Source organism: Cebidichthys violaceus, unplaced genomic scaffold, assembly GCF_023349555.1.
Source record: "Cebidichthys violaceus isolate CVI_PGR_0920_01 unplaced genomic scaffold, fCebVio1.0.p SCAF_3, whole genome shotgun sequence".
NCBI lineage: Eukaryota > Metazoa > Chordata > Actinopteri > Perciformes > Stichaeidae > Cebidichthys > Cebidichthys violaceus.
Genome location: NW_027176483.1, coordinates 1,077,277 through 1,099,039, shown reverse-complemented (window position 1 = coordinate 1,099,039; position 21,763 = coordinate 1,077,277). Strand labels below are relative to the sequence as shown.

The 21,763-nt window shown below is 42.0% G+C and overlaps 1 protein-coding gene across 1 annotated transcript; it reads left to right on the top strand.

Annotated features, from left to right (window-relative positions):
* Positions 1 to 557: 557 nt before the first annotated feature.
* slc7a10b (solute carrier family 7 member 10b) lies at positions 558 to 21,468 on the top strand. The gene is made up of 11 exons (XM_068723404.1): positions 558 to 852; positions 3,882 to 4,086; positions 7,788 to 7,939; positions 11,479 to 11,604; positions 11,692 to 11,845; positions 12,421 to 12,544; positions 13,175 to 13,278; positions 13,367 to 13,463; positions 15,981 to 16,130; positions 16,418 to 16,595; positions 16,699 to 21,468. The coding sequence occupies exons 1-11, from the start codon at positions 642 to 644 to the stop codon at positions 16,827 to 16,829; spliced, it is 1,632 nt and encodes a 543-aa protein (XP_068579505.1). The 5' UTR covers positions 558 to 641; the 3' UTR covers positions 16,830 to 21,468.
* Positions 21,469 to 21,763: the final 295 nt, after the last annotated feature.

The following is a 21,763-nucleotide window of genomic DNA, read 5'->3' as shown; positions in this document are numbered from 1 at the left end:
TATTATAACCATCACCATGTTTATACAATAGGCTATGTAGCCGGACCCAGACATACATTATACATCAAGCTATTGACGTCTGTCACACTCAGAAAACATATTTATCTTGTCAGACAATCAAAGATCTGAAGACTGAACTCTGAACTTTTGATTCGTGGAGAAAGTATTTTGAGTATTTTAATTACAAACGTACTCCACTCTAAAGTATTTTGTTACAAATTACGTTAGATGTTTCATTGGCCCTATCAAATACAAATTACAAAATACTCAAAAGTATTTGAAATACGTATTTGAAATACAAGTAATAGAAATACTGCCCATCTATGTAATAGTGTACATGTGTACATAGTTAGCTTAAAGAATCGTCAAGGTTAACGATCTGGACAGGATTTAAGGATTGCTGCATTTGAAGAGTGTGACTTCAGTGAAAACACGGTCCGGTTCTTCCCGGCGTCCCTGAACGCACCGCGAGAGTCCAGGGTATTTAACATTCTACCCTGGACAGCGGCAGGTTGTTGCGCAAGCGCAGCCCATTCAGTCTGCATGAATACGGAGCGAGGAGAGGACAGGAGCACTGGGAGCACTGGGACTGGGTGGACACAGTGGACTGGACGGACCGGACCGGACCCGGGCAGGCGGACATGGATGGACAGAACGGCAGCAGCGGGGGCATCAGCTGCCGGCCGCACGGCTCCGTGACGGACGGCAAGAAGAAGAAGAAGAAGAAGCAGCAGCAGCAGGAGGAGAAGAGGAGGAAGAAGGAGGAGGAGGAGGAGGAGGAGGAGAAAATCCCCGACAGGGTGACGCTGAAGAAGGAGATCGGGCTGCTGAGCGCGTGCACCATCATCATAGGTGAGAAAAAAACAAGAGAGCTGCAGAGAGCTGCTAAATACCGAAGTGTCTCTGCAGGACCCGGTCCCGGTGCATGACAAGCAGGCTCAGAATACAGCTCCTGTGGACCACTACATGGGGGGGGGGTCGTCACAAAGTCTCCATGTTTGTTTGCATGTTCATCCAAACTGAGTTGTAAGTGCTTACGTGGCTAAAATAATGTGAAGTCCAGCAGCAGCCTGGTGGTCAAGCAGAAGAACATTGTCTGCTGGAGCAGAACGGCCAGCAGAGAGCTTTAAAACACACACACACACACACACACACACACACACACACACACACACACACACACACACACACACACACACACACACCAGCAGCAGCAGCAGCATCCAGGTCTGCATCACTCCGCTCTTAAAAAGAACTGGTGGGTTATTAATATTAAGTTCACCTGGAGGAGGCTGATGGAGAACCAGCTGTCTGGTTTCAACCGAACTTCAGCACCAAAAGGTCACTTTATTCTTCTGACGGACTTAAAAAAACAAGAGCATGTGAGTTAGATTCAACCTGCATTCAGCACCGTGAGGGTCTGCAGACTCCGGGGTGTGTTCAGGTTTCTGACTATAAGCGTCTGAAATGTGACGAGGGTTGAGATGAGTCGATTCGTGGGATATGGTCCCAAAGACAGAATCTGTCCTCTCCTCAGTTGTTTGTAGACGCTGAAGTTTAACTTTTTGACAGCAAGAAGAAATAAAAGGTGATTAAAACACATTGGTCAATTCATCTCGAGACGTTTTAGAATCAGGAAGTGTTAAAAATCTACTCGTGAGTAAATCAAATAGTTTACTTTGTGTCTTTATAAGACATTTAATACTTGACTTGTTTCTCTACAGGGTTTGTTTAAAGGTAATACAGTAGTTTATGAATATGAGATATGAGTTCACAGATCAGAACAATCCCTCCTCTATAGTGGAGGTTAACGGTGGTCAGTCAGATCTCTGAGTGACACTCGTGGTGTTTCTGATCCGTCTCACTTGGTTCAGTGTGTTGGTCCTCTGGTGGCTCACAGACAATAGACGCCATGAGGCAAACAAAGCTTGAGTCTTAAATCTTGGTGTGAATGAGAGGAAATATTGAAGTCCCTTTGCGGTCCATTTAGAGGGGATCCCAGCGGTCGCAACGTCACAGTGACCCTCATGAGGTCTGATCTTTAGCTTTTGTCTTTTGGCTAGCTGGACCACGTCTTCCCCTCTTTCGGCTGAGCTGTTGTTACTCGCCTTGAGGCGGACATTTCTTCTTCTTTCTTCCTGTGTGCAGAATGCTGAAGCACCTTTCCATTCAGAGAGAGCAGCGAGTGAACAAGCATGGCTGCTCCGGGATCAGCATCAAGAGTCCTTCTCTGCCTCTACAGATCAAAGTGGCATTCCTTAAGAGTTCTATACCTTTTTGTGAGCCGAAACAAAAAGGTATAGAAGCTTTTGAGTTTCTGAAAATCCTCATTAACAGGCTTTTTGTGTTCATCTGTGTGTGTGTGTGTGTGTGTGTGTGTGTGTGTGTGTGTGTGTGTGTGTGTGTGTGTAATACTGCAAATATATAAATACCACACGATTCCTTCAACCGCTATTGTGTTTCCTCCCTCAGCGATCGACTCTCAGCAGACATTTCATTGCCACTGTAAAGTGAACTGCTCCTCTCTTTGTGGAGCTTCATCTGCACCACACCACACTCTGAGTGGGTTTTTTTGTCACTTTTAGGAAGCCGCAGGATGCGGGAGGTGAGTCGGTCACTTCCCACCTCTGCGGCCCTCGGGTGGATAATTTATGTCTGGTTATGTAATGGCCGTCTGTGCCACTTGGCTGCTTTCTGCCGCGCTACTGGTAGCGCTGTAGTCTGAATGTGTCGGATCTGCTGGTACTCTACGCTGCATACTGAGGCTCTGGGGCAGGAGGGATTGTCCCGGGCCTGAGTGATGGCCTTTACCTCCTTCTCTAACTCACTCCGTTATAGAGCTCTTTTGTCTTTTAATGCCCTCTGTATAAACTCACAGGGGAACAGTTTGCAGACCGAGGTCTCTCAGCGGGTCACTGGTGGGTTTATTTTAAAGTAAAGACATGTTGGAGATGCTCTGGGTGATGCATACCATGAGAACACCCCTTCCAAACCAGTCACATGGGCTGTGTGAGCATGCCGATGCTAATGTTGGGCTGGATTAATGAACACGTTTGTCCTCACCAGCTGCTAGGCTCTTTAGATATTGAAGAAGTTAAAGAATGCAGAGGTGAGGCAAAGTCTTTGTCAAAACCAACGAGTCCAACAAGTCGAGACAAGTTCTGTTTCAAGTCCGCAGACTGTATATAAGAAGTGGACGTAGTGTTGGGTTGTGGACTGGCGTTGCACACCTACAAAAAGTAATGCGCCGTAATATGAAGGTATCCCACGAAATGACTTTGTATGTTATCCTTTATGACACACGGGATACAACATGTATCGTCATGAACGAGGAAGTATAAAGAGCACTAAAGCACACACAGGGCGGGTCCAACGAGAAGTCAATGGTGATTTATTTGTCACGTAACTTGCGTAATGTAGTTACGGCACTTTCATGGTCATTTTAACCCTCTTCCTGTAAAGACGGAAGTTTATTTTGAAAAGTCTGTGTTCATGTAAACGAGTGGAAATTGACACGTGTTGCTGGACTTTTGTAGGGAAACGCACCAAAAATGAGGAGCAACTTTTCATAGACTCTTGTACACGGATACGTTGCTTTATGTCATCAATAGCACCTTCGATATGTAATCCAAGTCATGTGACTCGAGTGCACACCTGTGATTACACGCAAAGACACAACAGGTGAAGAGACACATTCACACAGGAAGGAAGAAGTATATATCGTGTAGCTCCACAACTATTAGCCAGGATATGAAGACCTCCAGTCCACTTGGTATTAACATGTGATCTCCATGTTTTATCTGGGTAACAAGCGGAGGCTTTGTTTTATTTTGTGAACAGAAGTAATACACCTCCTGGTACCTTCTTCCTCCTCTCCTCAGGGAACATCATCGGCTCCGGGATCTTCATCTCCCCAAAGGGGGTCCTGGAGCACTCGGGCTCGGTGGGCCTGGCGTTGGTGGTTTGGGTGCTCGGGGGCTGCATCGCGGCCTTGGGCTCCCTCTGCTACGCTGAACTGGGCGTCACCATCCCCAAGTCTGGGGGAGACTACTCCTACGTCACCGAGATATTCGGCGGTCTGATGGGGTGAGTTGAAGAGCTTCTGCTGTACTTCCACGAGGGCTCGAGTCCGTGCAGAACCAGGGGACGTTGGCTCGGCTCGGTGCTTGATGGTAGTAAACTCTCGGTTCGTGACCGTGCTGTGTGGGAAGGTTTGGGTCTTCTGCAGAGGACGGGGTTCAGGGTGCAACTTTCACCAGACATTAGCACCACTACCCAGATAGTGGACTAGTGAAAAGGTTGAGGATATGTGTTTTCGGATATTTTTATGCCGCCGTGCTGGCGATAGGCGAGACCGGAGACATTTGGTTTTTGGGGTCGTCCGTCCGTCGGTCCGTTCGTTAATTTGTTCGTACGTAACCCTGAATACGATATCTGAGGAAATACTTGAGGGACTTTCCTCACATTTTGCCATAAACGTCCATCTGGACTCGAGGATGAAGTGATTCATATTTGGGGGGTTAAACGTCGCTGTGACCTCCCACAACACCTTTTTTTTGGCCATAAATCAAGAATTCACATGCCAACTATGTCATGCATAGTTTCTATTTCTTAAAGCTTCCACGGCAGCAACAGCTGTGGCCTGGAGAGAGGCTTTATATTTTCCGGTTGTCTCTCTAAAACATTACTTGGCCATAACTCAAGGATTCATATATGCTACTTACGAAAAATAAAATGATGAATTGATGATCATTTTGGATGTGAAACTGCACCTGGACTGGTTGGTGGAGTAAATTGTAGTAAACTTTGTGAGGGTTGATTTTCTGCTAGCGCTCACTTTGGACTCAGATTCACTCACATTAGCAGAGTACATTAGCTCATCATTAGCGTTAGCACTTCTATATAGGATGGCTCCTGAAGGTGAACTGAATGTGTTTTAATGATTCTAACAGTGTGATTGTAACGCTTCTATCTTTATCTGTATTTATTCACTCATAACGTGTTTCCACACGATCAAACTGCTTTCTTTAAGCATTCAGCATTCAGCTGAGGTCTGATCAACGTAACTGATTAGGGTTGGATCAACTTAATTACTAGGGTTGATTTAACCTAATTACTAGGGTTGGATCAACTTAATTACTAGGGTTGATTTAACCTAATTACTAGGGTTGGATTAACTTAATTACTAGGGTTGATTTAACCTAATTACTAGGGTTGGATCAACTTAATTACTAGGGTTGATTTAACCTAATTACTAGGGTTGGATTAACTTAATTACTAGGGTTGATTTAACCTAATTACTAGGGTTGAATTAACTTAATTACTAGGGTTGATTTAACCTAATTACTAGGGTTGGATTAACTTAATTACTAGGGTTGATTTAACCTAATTACTAGGGTTGGATTAACTTAATTACTAGGGTTGGTTGAACTTAATTACTAGGGTTGGATCAACTTAATTACTAAGGTTGGTTGAACTTAATTACTAGGGTTGGTTTAACTTAATTACTAGGGTTGGATCAACTTAATTACTAGGGTTGGTTGAACTTAATTACTAGGGTTGGTCTAACTTAATTACTAGGGTTGGTTGAACTTAATTACTAGGGTTGGTCTAACTTAATTATTAGGGTTGGTTGAACTTAATTACTAGGGTTGGTCTAACTTAATTACTAAGGTTGGTTTAACTTAATTACTAGGGTTGGTTCAACTTAATTACTAGGGTTGGTTGAACTTTATTACTAGGGTTGGTTTAACTTAATTATTAGGGTTGGTTGAACTTAATTACTAGGGTTGGTTTAACTTAATTACTAGGGTTGGTTGAACTTAATTACTAGGGTTGGTTGAACTTATTTACTAGGGTTGGTTTAACTTAATTACTAGGGTTGGTTGAACTTAATTACTAGGGTTGGATCAACTTAATTACTAAGGTTGGTTGAACTTAATTACTAGGGTTGGTTTAACTTAATTACTAGGGTTGGATCAACTTAATTACTAGGGTTGGTTGAACTTATTTACTAGGGTTGGTTTAACTTAATTACTAGGGTTGGTTGAACTTAATTACTAGGGTAGGTCTAACTTAATTACTAGGGTTGGTTGAACTTAATTACTAGGGTTGGTCTAACTTAATTATTAGGGTTGGTTGAACTTAATTACTAGGGTTGGTCTAACTTAATTACTAGGGTTGGTTTAACTTAATTACTAGGGTTGGTTCAACTTAATTACTAGGGTTGGTTGAACTTCATTACTAGGGTTGGTTTAACTTAATTATTAGGGTTGGTTGAACTTAATTACTAGGGTTGGTTGAACTTAATTACTAGGGTTGGTCTAACTTAATTACTAGGGTTGGTTGAACTTAATTACTAGGGTTGGTTTAACTTAATTACTAGGGTTGGTTGAACTTAATTACTAGGGTTGGTCTAACTTAATTATTAGGGTTGGTTGAACTTAATTACTAGGGTTGGTTTAACTTAATTACTAGGGTTGGTTCAACTTAATTACTAGGGTTGGTTGAACGTCATTACTAGGGTTGGTTGAACTTAATTACTAGGGTTGGATCAACTTAATTACTAAGGTTGGTTGAACTTAATTACTAGGGTTGGTTTAACTTAATTACTAGGGTTGGATCAACTTAATTACTAGGGTTGGTTGAACTTATTTACTAGGGTTGGTTTAACTTAATTACTAGGGTTGGTTGAACTTAATTACTAGGGTAGGTCTAACTTAATTACTAGGGTTGGTTGAACTTAATTACTAGGGTTGGTCTAACTTAATTATTAGGGTTGGTTGAACTTAATTACTAGGGTTGGTCTAACTTAATTACTAGGGTTGGTTTAACTTAATTACTAGGGTTGGTTCAACTTAATTACTAGGGTTGGTTGAACTTCATTACTAGGGTTGGTTTAACTTAATTATTAGGGTTGGTTGAACTTAATTACTAGGGTTGGTTGAACTTAATTACTAGGGTTGGTCTAACTTAATTACTAGGGTTGGTTGAACTTAATTACTAGGGTTGGTTTAACTTAATTACTAGGGTTGGTTGAACTTAATTACTAGGGTTGGTCTAACTTAATTATTAGGGTTGGTTGAACTTAATTACTAGGGTTGGTTTAACTTAATTACTAGGGTTGGTTCAACTTAATTACTAGGGTTGGTTGAACGTCATTACTAGGGTTGGTTGAACTTAATTACTAGGGTTGGTTGAACTTAATTACTAGGGTTGGTTGAACTTAATTACTAGGGTTGGTTTAACTTAATTACTAGGGTTGATTTAACCTAATTACTAGGGTTGGTTTAACTTAATTACTAGGGTTGGTTGAACTTAATTACTAGGGTTGGTTTAACTTAATTACTAGGGTTGGTTGAACTCATTTTACAGTGGAACATTACGTTGATCAAACCCTAATAAATGAAGTTAGACCAACAGAATTGCTTAGTGCTTAAAGAAAACTTTCAATGATTTAATTAAGTTGATTCAAAGAATAACTTGCACTGAGACATTCAACATTTTAGTGCACTTACACAACAATAAATTCACATTGTTTGCACCATAACGCACTACAAATAGAAATGATAATAATAATGGTTAGTAAAAGTTAGTTGCAGCACTAAAGTACACCACACTTTCAGTTGACAACATGATGGTGCAGCATGGTCCAACACCAGCAGTCGTAGACCTCACCTGTAACAGTAGTAGTAGTACATGTAAAGTGTATTCATGTAATGTAGATGACCCTTTAAAGCTGAGTTGTGGAGAGCGCCGTACTCGCTGAGGGTCTTCCTCTCCTCCAGGTTCCTCCTGCTGTGGAGCGCCGTCCTCATCATGTACCCGACCACGCTGGCCGTCATCGCCCTCACCTTCTCCAGCTACGTCCTGCAGCCCGTCTTCCCCGACTGCGTTCCTCCTTACATGGCGACGCGGATGCTGTCGGCCACCTGTCTCCGTGAGTGGCTTTGATGGATTGTGATTCTTCCTTTCCTCCTCAGGTTCTCCCACATGGAGGGTGAGATGAAGGACTCCTTCTTAAAAAACAACACGTGTTTAGCATCGTCTGCTGAAACAAGTACTGCACTGAAGTACACTGACGTACAATTTTGAGGTACTTGTACCATTTTCTGCTACTCCACTAAATCTCAGAGGGAACTTTTTACTCCACTACATTTATATGATACCTTTAGTTACTTTAGGTATTTAGATTACTAAATATAATCAATTAATACATGATAATGTGTTATAGATTAAACTACCCAACAGTGTATCAAGTAACTAAAATGAGCTCAACATTAAGATGATGAACACAATAATATAATATATATTATACAATATGTTAATATAAGTACATTTTGATGATACTAATATCTTCGTAGCTTAACTTGAGTATGATTTTGAATGCAGGACTTTTATTTTTAGCTAAAAAATCTCAAAATTTATTTGAAGAAAGTCGGTAAAAATCACCAAAAAATAAGTTGTACATTTATGTGAAGAGTTCAGATATTCTCTGAGATTAAGTGGCAAATTTACAGGAAAAAACTAAACAAACAAAAAAACAACGTGGTTCCTTCACAAAACATCTTACGATTTTATATTTCCCAGAAATGTACTTTTATCTCGTGAACCTTAATTGATTTATTTTGACCTACAACGGCTCGAATACACCGTCACACAGAACAGCTCCACCGCTGCTCTGTGATCCACTCTGCGTGGAGAGAGAGAGGCGGTGGCGGTGTTCACGCTGAGACCGGCTCTCAGCACTTCTTGCATCATTCATGAAGGATGATGGTCCTCTCCTCTCTAATGCTCATCATGATCCGGCTCATCAATAAACTGCAGGTCTGTTCCTCTGGGAGTCAGAGGGGAAGCGTCTCTGATGTAGCAGCTGTAGTAGGAGAGCAGGACTAGAAGGTGGGATGTCTAGTGACAGAGACGTCCTCAGTCCAGATATGGTCACAACAAGCACACCCGACACCTTTTTACACAAAGTACAGTCGGACTTCAACAATTAGCAAAAGGGCTCAAAGGTGACGAACTCCACTTTGCGTCGTTAATATTTCATGGAAGAGTAATGGAAGAAGGAAAAACTAGACAATTAACCTCAGCAGAGGATGGATGTGAGAGCAGCGTGGAAGGGTCCCATCAAACATCGACGTATCGAAGAAGAAATGCTGCATAAGACCCTTCAGGACCGTCAGTACTAGCAGCGACAGGCCTCAGGCCATGATGCAGGACGGCCGTGTTGAGTCCACATTCGTCCGTGTGGACCCGTCAGGCTGCCTAATTGCTTGGTACCTGCACTGAACGCCATTAATCCTCAAAGTCTCTTTGTCCTGTCAACGAGTAGACATTGTGAAACGGCGAGACTTCAGTGTGTGACTCCTCTCCTCTGACTCCATCATTCACTTGTTGGGTTTTTTTTTTGGGAGCTGGATGCTGAAACGTGAGCTCTGCCCAGGATTCTTGGGGTTGCAGAGTGTGTGTGTGTGTGTGTGTGTGTGTGTGTGTGTGTGTGTGTGTGTGTGTGTGTGGGGGGGGGGGGGGGGGGGGGGGGTGCCTTGCCACGTTTTGTTTGCTCTTCGCAACGGAAGTGCTCTGTTTTGTGGGGCTGACAGCTCGTCTTTGTGCCGGAGAGCGAGGCCACCATGAGAGAGAGCGAGGGCAAAGCCGGTGACAATGATGGACGAGGTGAAACAATCGTTGCCCTCCCTCGCTCGCCCGTTTCCCACATTCCTGCCTCCCATGGCAACCGGCTGCTGCCGCCCACCGCCGGCAGGAACACCAGCGCCGGCTCCCCACTGTCGTGACTCTACGGGCGCTGGAGCATTTAAAGGAGCACTCTTGCACAAGTGTACGTTTTTTTAAAGTCACTTTTTCTCAACGTGGTCAGTAACAATAGGCCTGTTGTAATAAAGTCTTCTGTTGCTCTGCGGGGACCTTTGTCCAGTCTGAGGAAGTGCCCTGGATGATGTCACACTGTGGTGATGTCATCAGGCTTATGTCAGTTTGGGTTTTGAGACGACAACAAAAAAAAAAAGATAATGAATCAAATACACACTCGTAACAGAAAGCTGGCCGTACAAACTGGAGTTTGGAGGATGTTTGTATTATAGTGACAAGACGCTGCTCAGTTGCATTATGGGAAATGTAGGATTCAGTGCTTTTGAAGCTTGACCCACACCAGTAGATTATCAGCGCCAGGTTATGCTAGACGACTACGACGTGTGGTCCGACATAGGTTTTGCAAAATTCTGTGAATATTGAAGGTGGAATCTTTCCATGAGAATTAATGTGAAACATTATGGTTATTTACAGTGTCATATGCAGATAGAAACAATCCTTTTATCATTGTAAGCAGACATCATTATCCTGGTTCCGTCCGAATAAATTGCAAATTTTAAACTGTGTTTTAGGTTGATTTTGTTGTTGTGAACAAAAGCAAACGTTCCTCCTGCAGTCTCTCTCTCACAACCCCTTCCTGGTGCATCACCTGACATAGACATACCTACTACTTATACCCCTTCACCTAATGGTTATAGTGCCCCCTAGTGTCAACTAAAATAAATACAAAAGTAACAACAAAATAATCAAACTAATAAAAATAGCTCCAACACAGTGAATAGAAACACAATGACAGCCCGTTCCTTTAAGACCAAAATGATCATAATGAACGTAAACAACCAGCACGGCTACTGTTAGTACCAGGCGGCAGGCCTAGCGGCAGGCCTAGTGGCAGGCCTAGTTCTGCCAAGTGAACCCAAAACTTCACATGTGTTAGAGCTGCATTCTCTCTAGTGTCCACCAGGGGACGACTCCTCTGGTTGTATAGAAGTCTAGTCTAAAATGACTCTACTTCTCTCTTGATTTATTCCCTCAGTAAACATTGTAAACATGAGTTTATGGTCTCAATCTCTAGTTTACAGTCTTCTTCAATACAGCATGATGTTCATTTAGTACATTATGCTCCATTTAGAGTCAAACACACCATGAAGCAGGGGATGCTTTAGGGGCGGGGCTACACAGTGATTGACAGGTCTCTACCAGAGACGTATACGGCGTCTCTACTTACCTTCATTGGTTGCAAAAAAACAAGAACATGGCGACGGCCGTAATCCAAGATGGTGACAGGGAAATCGCTGACCTCCAGGCTTCATGACGTCAGTCCACAAACCATTGAGTGACGTCTTGATGACTATGTGTACTTCTTATACACAGTCTGTGGTTAGTACTCATAGGTAGACAGGCAGGTAGCCCGTCATTACCTTCAGGCTGAATTAAATTACTGGACCTATTGGCTTATTACAGCCATGTGACAACAACAGATACCAGATTCTTCTCTCGTTTGTTGTCAGAGCATTGTATTTATTGATTGCTCTTGGGATGGGAAGAGAATTTCAACAAAATGTTTTTGAAGAAGATCACCAGCTTAAGTCAGTCTTCCCAGAGTCCTCCTGGTTTGACTGTGATCCTCACGCTGTGTTTTCTGCTCAGTGCTGCTGACCTGGGTGAACTGCTCCAGCGTTCGGATGGCCACCAGGATCCAGGACGTCTTCACGGTGGGGAAGCTGATGGCTCTGGGCCTCATCATTGTGGTCGGCTTGGTCCAGATCTGCAAGGGTAACATCCTCAGCCTGTGACCCATAAAGCTTTGCTGCTCCCCTGAAGGAGAAAGAAACCCCTCAAATGTCTGATTTATCTTTCCAGGGAACTACGAGGCGCTGACTCCCCAGGTGGCCTTCGCCATGGAAAGGACGCCGACGGTGGGTCAGATCGCTCTGGCCTTCCTGCAGGCGTCCTTCGCCTTCAGCGGCTGGAACTTCCTCAACTACGTCACGGAGGAAGTGGTTGAACCCAGACGGTGAATATACCCGCTTTTGTCATCACCTTCTCAACATCTTCCACCTTCTGACTCAGCTTGTTCGTTTGCTCCGCTTGCTCAGACTGTTGGCGACATTTGGGGCTTTTTTTTCAGGGGCAGCGTTTGTCTAAATCCAATCTTAAAAGGAATAGTTTGACATTGTTTTTCTGGCCGAGAAGATCGATACCACTCTCACATCTGTTCATTAAATATTGAGGTGGCACCAGCAGCCGGTTATCTTAGCTTAGCATAAAGACTGGAAATAGAGGGAAACAGCTAGCCTGGCTCCGTCCAATGGTAACAAAATCCACCAACCAGCATCTCTTTTGCATGTTGTGTTGTGTTTGTTTAATCTGTCCAAAAAACAGAGCGTAGCATGACAATTTGTCGTTTTACGAGGCATAATGTGCAGGAATAGTTCTTTGTGTTGGTTTCCATTAACCATTCACGCTGGCTGGTCTCAGCCACCAGCTCCTACATTTTATGATTGTGTGTGAACCCGACCTTCATGCATGTTTGATCGCTCTTTTTGGTTTTGACTGTATCATCTGTGCATGGTGTGTGACCACGGTCAGGAATCTACCTCGTGCCATCTACATCTCCATACCATTGGTGACCTTTGTGTACACGCTCACCAACATCGCCTACTTCTCCTCCATGTCGCCCGAGGAGCTGCTGTCATCCAATGCCGTGGCTGTAGTGAGTAACGTTGGCCATAAGACGATGAGTCGCAATTATGCTTCATCTCTCAGATATTTTAGGTCAGCGGTGGATAAAAAAAAAACACTTTCTAGATCAGGAACAAGCAACCAGTGGTGGAATGTAACTGAGTACATCTACTCAAGTACAATCTTGACATACAAAATGAGGTATAAATATTACAGTTCCATTTACAATAGAGGACGAGTAGATCCAGAATTCATACATTTCTATAAGATACTATAAATATCACAGAGTATAAAGTGCATCAATATCAGATAAAAGGCAACAAATTTGAAACAATTTGTTAGACATTTTGGAAATTATAACATCTTTTTCAAAGTATTTTGACTTTTGGACTAGATCACACGAGTCTGAATCAATCTGATGGGAGCCACTACTGGAGTCTTATTCTACAAATAGTATCATACTGTCTGATCCTCATCTGCACCGAAACACGACTTTAAACACAATGAACAGACGAAGAAGCTGTGCAGCGTTCAAATGTTGATTTAGAATTTGAATGTCAACGTCTACCTACTCAGTGCAGCCCTAGAATTGTCCATCTCCCACATTCATGTTGTGGTGTTTCATCGCGTCAGTGATTCTGTCTGTCGTTCTGCTGTCCAGACGTTCGGAGAGAAGCTGCTGGGAATGTTCTCCGTCATCATGCCGATCTCCGTGGCTCTGTCCACCTTCGGAGGGATCAACGGCTACCTGTTCACCTCCTCCAGGTGAGAGCTGCTCCCTCATGCTCCCTCGTGCTCCTATACTCTGCTTTAATGTGGCTGCTGACGGGCCGTCTGATGTTTCTGCCCTCAGGTTGTGTTTCTCTGGAGCCAGAGAGGGTCACCTGCCCAGCCTGCTGGCCATGATCCATTATAAGAACTGCACACCCATCCCTGCCCTGCTGGTCTGCGTACGTACAACCTCACATCGATGATGCACCAATGTTTGTGCTTCACTCAGATGATGCATCCATCTACATACAGTATTTATTTGGATGTTGTCTCACTTGTTAGTGTACGTTTGTGTTTATTTGAACATCAGCAGGGTATTTAAAAACGCATCAATGGAAATTTGGATTACAGATTTGCTAAGGGTAAAGACATAGTTGATTTAATATGAATGAAGTTGGAAATCCGGTCTTGCTTTTGCGCTTTATTTCTTACTCTCAAACCAACAAAGAGCCAATGTGATGTTTGCATCATCCCAAAAATGAAGTCACAAAGCTTGATGTCTGAGTAGGCTACTCTGCATGCTTGAATGGTCTTCAATGCTTTTAGGTTGGAGCAAGTCCTCTTTACAAAATGGTGTTATTATTTCCACCAGGAGAATTATGCAGTCACTCACGTGAATGTATGTAAATGTGCACCTGCATCTGTCCTAGTGGAGATGTACAATACGATTCACCAAAACCACCACTCCCACTAACAGAGGACATCTACCGGAGGGAATCCTGGAAAGACTGGGATAAAACCACTTCAACCAGCTGCTGAATCCATAAACTAAACAAGAGTTTTACAAGAACAAAGACTCAGAGGAACTTTCAGGGAACAGGGAGTGGCTGAGCCGTCTGCCTGCTGTGTGTTCAGCTTCACTCAGAGACTAAAATGGCTTCCAGACTAGAAGAAGATCTCTGCTGTCCGGTTTGTCATGAGGTCTTTAAAGATCCCGTCATCCTGTCGTGTAGCCACAGCTTCTGTAACGTCTGTCTGCAGAGCTGGTGGACAGAGAAGGAAATCCATAGACTGTCCACTTTGTAAGAGATTTTTAAATTCCTACCTAAGTCCTAACTTGGATATAAAGAACCCACGTGAGAGAGATCAGAGAGCTTCAGAGACTCTCTGTAGTCTGCACTCTGCAGATTATGCTGTTGGTTGTCATGGTGATGTGGTGAACATCTACAGTACAACAACAAATAACACATTTTCTCAGAGTGTAAAAATGTTTATTTTAGCCAAAGATGTTGACATTCGGGGTGTTGGGGTCTTTGTATTCTAAAGACGTTGCGGTTTACGACTGTGATGGAAGTTTGCATCGTGAACCAGGTCTCTGAAAGGCAGCAGTGATTCATTGAAACCGTTGGGCTCCCTACCTGGTGGGCCATGCTGTATGAAATGCATACAGGAGTGCGTTGGGCCATGGGTACGCTAGCGCAATCGCTTCCCCGATGTGCATCAGCCATGGAAGACAAGGGTGGCTTGCTTCCTACTGTCTGCATGTCAAAGTGTCCTTGAGCGAGATACTGAACTCTTCAGTTCAGCGGGCATTAGTTATTTGCTATGCCAAAATTATTGTGTGATGAATGAGCCACACCGGTGTGTTCAACCTCCATTCTCCATTCTCTGAGTAACTCTCATTGCTTTCTTGCTCAACAGCCTCATCTCCTTCAACCGTGTTCACCGTGTTTGACTGGAACTGCAGAAAAGCATCGGAATAACTTGCTGTTTTCACTTGACAGATCTTTAGTGCACCCAAACTGGGGGCTACATTTGTGTGTCCTTGGGAGACTGTGTTAGAGGAGTGCAATGCCAGTTGGGACTGGACCCCTGAACAAAACATGAAAAGCTTCTCTTGGGAGGTAACGGAGGTGGGGCAAAAACCCAGCTGGAGGCTGGGTGGTGGGCCCTCGCAGCCAAGGAATGCTGATCAGCTAATTACGGCCTCAGCATCTGTGATGATGCTGCAGCAGAGCTTCCGCCTGCTTCTTCTGCAGCTTAACCTTCGCCTGGATGGCGTTGAGTGACTAAAACTAACCTTCAGTGGTCGCTGGCTTATCCAAATCAATGTCCCTGTCTCTGTCTAGAACGTAGGAAAGAGTCAGCAACTGGAATCTCTGCGCCACCAACATAGGGAGAGCGCTGCACAGCAGAGAATGTAATCCATGGCAGTCCTGACCCCATTGAGAAGAGATGCCAGCGGGCCATCAGGGGACACCAGTGTACCAATCTCTGCCAGACTTGATATATCTTGAGTAACAGCATGGAGCTCAGCGGCCGGGCGGTGCCTGTCTGAGCTTCGTAGATCCTCTCCAGCTGAGAAGCAAATAACCGACAGTCCTGGGTTGAGCTGGCTAGAAAAGGCACAGGACTTGGGCTCAGTGAACGCTCTCCCGGCATGGATGGACATCCCTCGTGATGGTATCATGAAGCCATACCCCGAGGACAGGGGCGGACAGAAGACTTCTTCTTCGCCTGTTTATGCCTGAAGCTCAATCCGAGACATAAAGCTAGTGGAAAGAGGAACTCGAAATCAGCGCTTCGAGTTAACTAGCTGAGGCTAATTGGCCTTACTCGGCAGAGATGCTCTTCTTGAAGTTAAGAGCTTAAGAATGTAAATATAATTGTCTTTAGTTAGGTGGCGTGATATCCCATACTATGTGTGTTGTACTGAACATACAGAAAGGAAAGCCACACTTTGCTGTGTTTTTCAGTGCGCTGCCACAATTGTTATACTCTGCATCGGAGAGACACACAACCTGATCAACTATGTGTCCTTCATCAACTACCTATCATACGGCGTCACCATCGCAGGCCTGCTGTACTACCGCTGGAAGAAACCCAACCTGTTCCGACCCATCAAGGTACCGATACTTCTTTATGCCAGTGGTGGAATATAACCGAATAGATTTACAAAAGTGCTGCGCACTTTTAGGTAAAAGTACAAATTTTAGGTACTTTACTAGCATGTCAGAAGGAAATCAGGAGATTGTGTGTTAAAGCTGCATTCTCTCTAATGTCCATTAGGGGGCGACTCCTCTGGTTAGAAGAAAATGATAGGAGAAAATGACTCTAATTCTCTCTTGATTTATTACCTATTTATATATATGCATAATCTGGGAATGATCGTAAAGTACTACGTTTCCTTCAGGTGAACCTGTTGGTTCCTGTGTGCTACCTGATGTTCTGGGCGCTGCTGCTGGGTTTCAGTCTTTACTCAGAGCCGGTGGTTTGTGGCGTCGGTTTAGTCATCATGCTCACCGGCGTACCCGTCTACTTCCTGGGCGTCCATTGGAAAGAAAAACCAAAGTGCATCTACAGCTTCATTGGTGAGTTTCCAAAAGGAGGTTGGTAAAAAGTCTGTTACTCTGTCTGCTCTAGCTAATATATATCGTATATTTAATTTAACATATCACTCTTGTGTTCCTGCAGAGAGGGCGACGTACGTGGGCCAGAGGTTGTGTTTCGTGGTCTTTCCTCAGATCGACCCCATCGAGATCGTCGATCCTTCAGAATGGACTGACCGGTCATCAGGCAGGAGCAGTTTGTCTGCCAATTCTTAAAAACACTTTTCTCTGAATATATGAAGATCATTTTTTGTTTTTGCCTCTTTGTTTTTATTCCGTCACAAGTCCAGACACTTCTTCCTGGTTTGGCAGCTTCCTGTCTGACCGTTGACCCTCTGAGACTCTGGTTTCCCCTGCGGTCGAGTGGAAACGCCTGATCTTCTGAGCGGGCGGCTCGCACTTTTTATGTTCTCCTCTTTTCTACTAAGCCGTCAAGTTACAACAACCTAATGCCAACGGTTTCACACTGTTGAAAATGACTTTTATTGCCATTTTGGATCCCATTTGTTCCTTTTTTTCTGTAGCGTGACAGAACTCTGACCGACTGGCGGCTCTTTCTTCTGAATGTTGCTGCTGTTTTATCGTGCCTTAAGGCCTTTTCACACCAAGTCCCAAACCGATCTGTCGCCAGTGTTCTGAAAAGAATTAAGAAAATGTATCATTTCAGAACAGATCTGCAGTTGAGTGAAACCCTAAAGTAGAACTCAAACAGCCTTCATGTATTTTTGTTCATCTTTCTTGCTGCATGACTGCTTGTAGTGTCATGTCGTTCCCACTAATATACACATTTTTGACATTTTTACCCATCTTGCATCCTGTTCTACTGGAAAAAGAGGCTGAGACAGCAGTTAAGGCACGTGTGTCAGTAGAGATCGATAATGCACACGACCATACCGTACCGTCCATATGAAGAGCCAAAGTGGAAACTAGAACTTTGGGTTCTTTAACAGCAATAAGGAAACTTGATTTTAATCACATTGGCAGAAATGACAAAAAAAGAAGCATTTTGTGTACTTCATGCTGTGTCTAGATAAGGGTGGCCATGATTTCCATGGATTTAAGTACAGACATTCATGTTCCCCTGATGATGAACCCTAATGACTTTGGTGATCCTCTGATTGTTAATTGTTGATGTGTCCAACACTTTGGTTCACGACCAAATACCTGGAGAACTACTGACATTCACATCAGCCTCAGATAGACTTTGTGTTAACTGAAATCAGCTAATGTTAGCATGCTAACAGGCTAAACTAAGATGGTGCATTTGGTAAACATTATACCTGCACAGATCTGCATGGCTGTAGACTCTGGTTTGAATTAGATGTTAATGTTTATTTCATTATACTGTCGTAGCCCAACAGAGGAGCTAGTCAATTCAATAGTTACTTTTTTATCAGGACTGGAGTTTTTCTGTTTCATGCTAACAAATGAATTGTTGTTAACTTTGGTGTTTGAATTCTTATATCCTCTGATAGAAACTAATTTATCTCAGAATATGGAAACAGAACGCGTTTCACTTTTTCAGAAACACCAGTAAAAGTTTCTCTCAATGAGAGATTGCATTGAGTCTCAGAAGCTAGCAGAACAGCGTACAGGCCGGATGTTACACGTTAAGACTTCAGCTTTCTATTTCTCCATGTTGTTGGTAATCTGCCACAGATTCGCCTCCAAAAGGCAGGTTTACCGAGTCATCTGGATAAATCTAGAACATGTGCTGATGTCAAATCTTGGAGCGCGTTCCGTTCATTATACAACTCCTGGTGCAAGTATCAGCTGTTCGGATGTATTTGTTTTTAGACTTATGATGTGAACGGTAGAATACAAATTTAAACTTCAAACACAGCGTAGAATAAAAATGCACCAACAAAACACAGTGTTTGCCGACAGCAGTGGAGGAAAAACGTAGTCACAACTTTTACTTTAGTCGTAGTAGTAATTTAGTTAGTATGCTACAGTGTAGTAGTTACAAGTCCTCCATGCTTGCGTCCGCCAAGTGTGAAGTTGATTGGATGAACAATTTTCTAGATATGCAAAGGGAACTCATTCATACATACCTACACAGACAGACAAGCAGAGAATCCTCCCTTTATAGATAGATGATACTGCTGCACCACCACCTATGGGCCAAATGGCACCAAATTTGTCATATTCACTCGGATGTGGTATCAATGTGGTAGCAATAGCAATAATTTTATTTCTTAAACATAAAGTTTGTCGTTATAGCGCCACCATCTGGCCAAATTGCACCAACTTAGACACTGCACATCTTTGGATCCCCAGCAATACACCCGCCAAGTGTGAAGTAGATCGGATGAATGGTTGTCAAGATATGCAAAGGACACACAGACAGACAGAGAGAGATTGTTTTATAGTAAGAAGTAAAAATACAATAGTATAACCATCAAAATATAAGTATAAAAGGTAAATTACTCATTATGCAGACTGGCCCATTTCAGAATAATATACATCCTATTTTTGGATTATATTTCTTGATTCATTAAAGTGTACATCACTTTTGTTCATTATATTTTGATTATTTGTTGACTATATTTTGTCTTTTTAATCTGCAAAGTAACTAGAAGCTAAAACAAATGTAGTGAAGTGGAAGTATAAAGTAGCAGAAAATGGAAGTACTTAAGTAAAGCACAAGTACCTCAAAATTGTACTAGAGTAAATGTACTTTCCAACACTGGCAGACTGTTTGAATCATAGATTGAATGTGTTAACTTTTTAAAAAATTGCTTATTTCCTTGGAGACTATGTGTGAAAAGGCCTTTACTGGGGGAAATGTATATTCAAATGTTTATTAACTGATTCACTCTATTAGATTTTAATATATTTGGCGAGTGCCTTTTTTTTGTTGCTTTTGTGTATTGCATTTGTATATCTGAGAAGCACTTTGGTCTTCCACCGTCTGTTTTCCTTTTGCCGTTCAGTTTGAACTCTTTTTTCTTTTGTAAATCCAGATGGCGCTGGACTCATTTTTTTGCACAAATACCGTCGACTCCCTGAGACCAAGTGCAAGCTCGAGTTTATTAATCTGTTGTTAACAAAAAGTAGTCGTGTCCATCTCACCTGCTGCTGCTCTCTCACATCAATGCACTTGTTTGTTGGAACCCACTGATTTACTGCAGACGTGCTCACAAATCCTCGCAGCAAAGTACGATTTTAAAATGTTGTTTTGTTTATTAAGCCATGCTAATGAAATGTGTGACTAATATATCCATGTAGCTCCACTTCTTCTTGGTATAGGAATGAATCACTTTGCCCATGTTGACTCTATAAACGGTACAATGCCAATTTTCAGTTACTCCCGACTCTGTGCTCACTTATCATTTCATGAGTTCATTTGGCACATAGCCACTAATATATCATTCTGGGTTATTATTTTGGTTGTCAGACGTTAGCCAGTTAGCATTTTTAGACTCAAACGATCAAATCGTTATTTTATAACTGTGCAGTCGTTTGACGCACAAAAGCAGAAAGATGTGTGGATGAGAAGACTGTCTGTATTGTGTCATAGTGATAAATATAATAATATATTATTAAATATATATATATAATATATCAGTTTAAGTTTGCACAAACTTTGTAAAATGTAATAATCCTACTGATCCTACTTTTATCACATTGAATCTGAATCTCTGGTTTAAATAGTTCTGATTATAAGTTATTAATATTGGTTTGACTGAAAACTGTGTCCCAGTACCATAAAACACACTAACTGTGTACTCTACGTGCTACATAGTAATATTTATAGTATGCTGTTTTTTATAGTGTTAGTATAGAAGAAATCACCATACAATTACTACTGAACAGGAATCTATCAGCGGTGGAATACGTTTTCAAAAGTAGATTCTATTTGTTTGCAGAATAATATATATTATGTTATTGAATTATAATCATCAATGCATTATTGTGATCATCACTTTAAAGGTGGAGCTCATTTTAATGGCTTTATACACTGCTGAGTAATTCAATCTATCATAATACAATAGGTGATTACATTTTGTTTTAATAATCTGAATCTGTGAACTAACTGAAGTTATTAAATAAATTCAGTGAAGTATAAAGTACAACATTTGCCTCTGAGATGTAGTAGAGTAGAAGTATAAAGTAGCATAAAATGGAAATACTCAAATCGAGTACAAGTACCTCAACTGTACAACAGAACCCAAACGTGGATTATATAATATGTGCAACATCGGACGACTGAAATTAAACTTCACAGTGAAAGGAAATGTTTTTCATGAAAGATATTTAGTTTGTTTTGTGGAGCATTTTCAACTCTTTATTTGATTTTTTCAGCTGTGAGTTGCTTCATTGGTGCATTTCATTGTGGGACAATAGTGTATTTCAACAGCACAGTAAAATAATCATTTTCTAGTGTTTATTCAGACTTTTTTGGGTTCACTCTAAACACTCAAAACATGCTTTTAATTAGTACGTAATATCATTTATTCATGCCCCTCTGTCTATATTTTACTGAAGTATTCTTCTTTGTTTCACCTGCTTGAATGTAGACTCTGACACTATTTCTGTTTACTATTAAATTTTTAAGTTTCAGTCCTCAGGTTACAGTGGATGCAGCACTTAGACTCGACTTTACACGTGTCATTCTTAAAGCATCGGGTTTCTACAGACAAATACGTCTGAAGCACTTACATGTGAATACAACTGTGTTCTAAAAATCTACGTTTAAACAGTGTTTGGTGGAGCAGCTAGAACGTTAGCGTAGCACGTTAGCATAGCACAGATCGATCCATTCCACCAAACTCCATTGGAACGTAACCAAGTACATTTACTCAAGTACTGTACTTTAGTATAAATATGAGGTACTTGCACTTCCACTCCTTCACATCTCGGAGGGAAATACTGTATTAATGTGACAGCTTTAGTTACTTAACAAATAAAGATTTTTACACAGAAAAAACATACAAACTGTTTATTAAATATGACGTTCAAACTACCCAACAAGCACAGCTGAATCAATTAGTCCAATAATCAAAAAGTGGATTAATTGACTTCGGTTTTGATTGTCAATAATACATATATATATATATATATATATAAATATATATATATATATATATATATATATATATATATATATAGTATAACCATGGCTGTATTCTATGTAGTGCTGATCT

Bases quoted from the DNA above. Each gene is read 5' to 3' on its own strand.
- slc7a10b (XM_068723404.1), top strand. From the start codon at position 642: ATGGATGGACAGAACGGCAGCAGCGGGGGCATCAGCTGCCGGCCGCAC. The intron at 13,464-15,980 runs GTACGTACAACC...TGTGTTTTTCAG, and splicing joins TCCCTGCCCTGCTGGTCTGC to TGCGCTGCCACAATTGTTAT. The intron at 16,596-16,698 runs GTGAGTTTCCAA...GTGTTCCTGCAG, and splicing joins GTGCATCTACAGCTTCATTG to AGAGGGCGACGTACGTGGGC.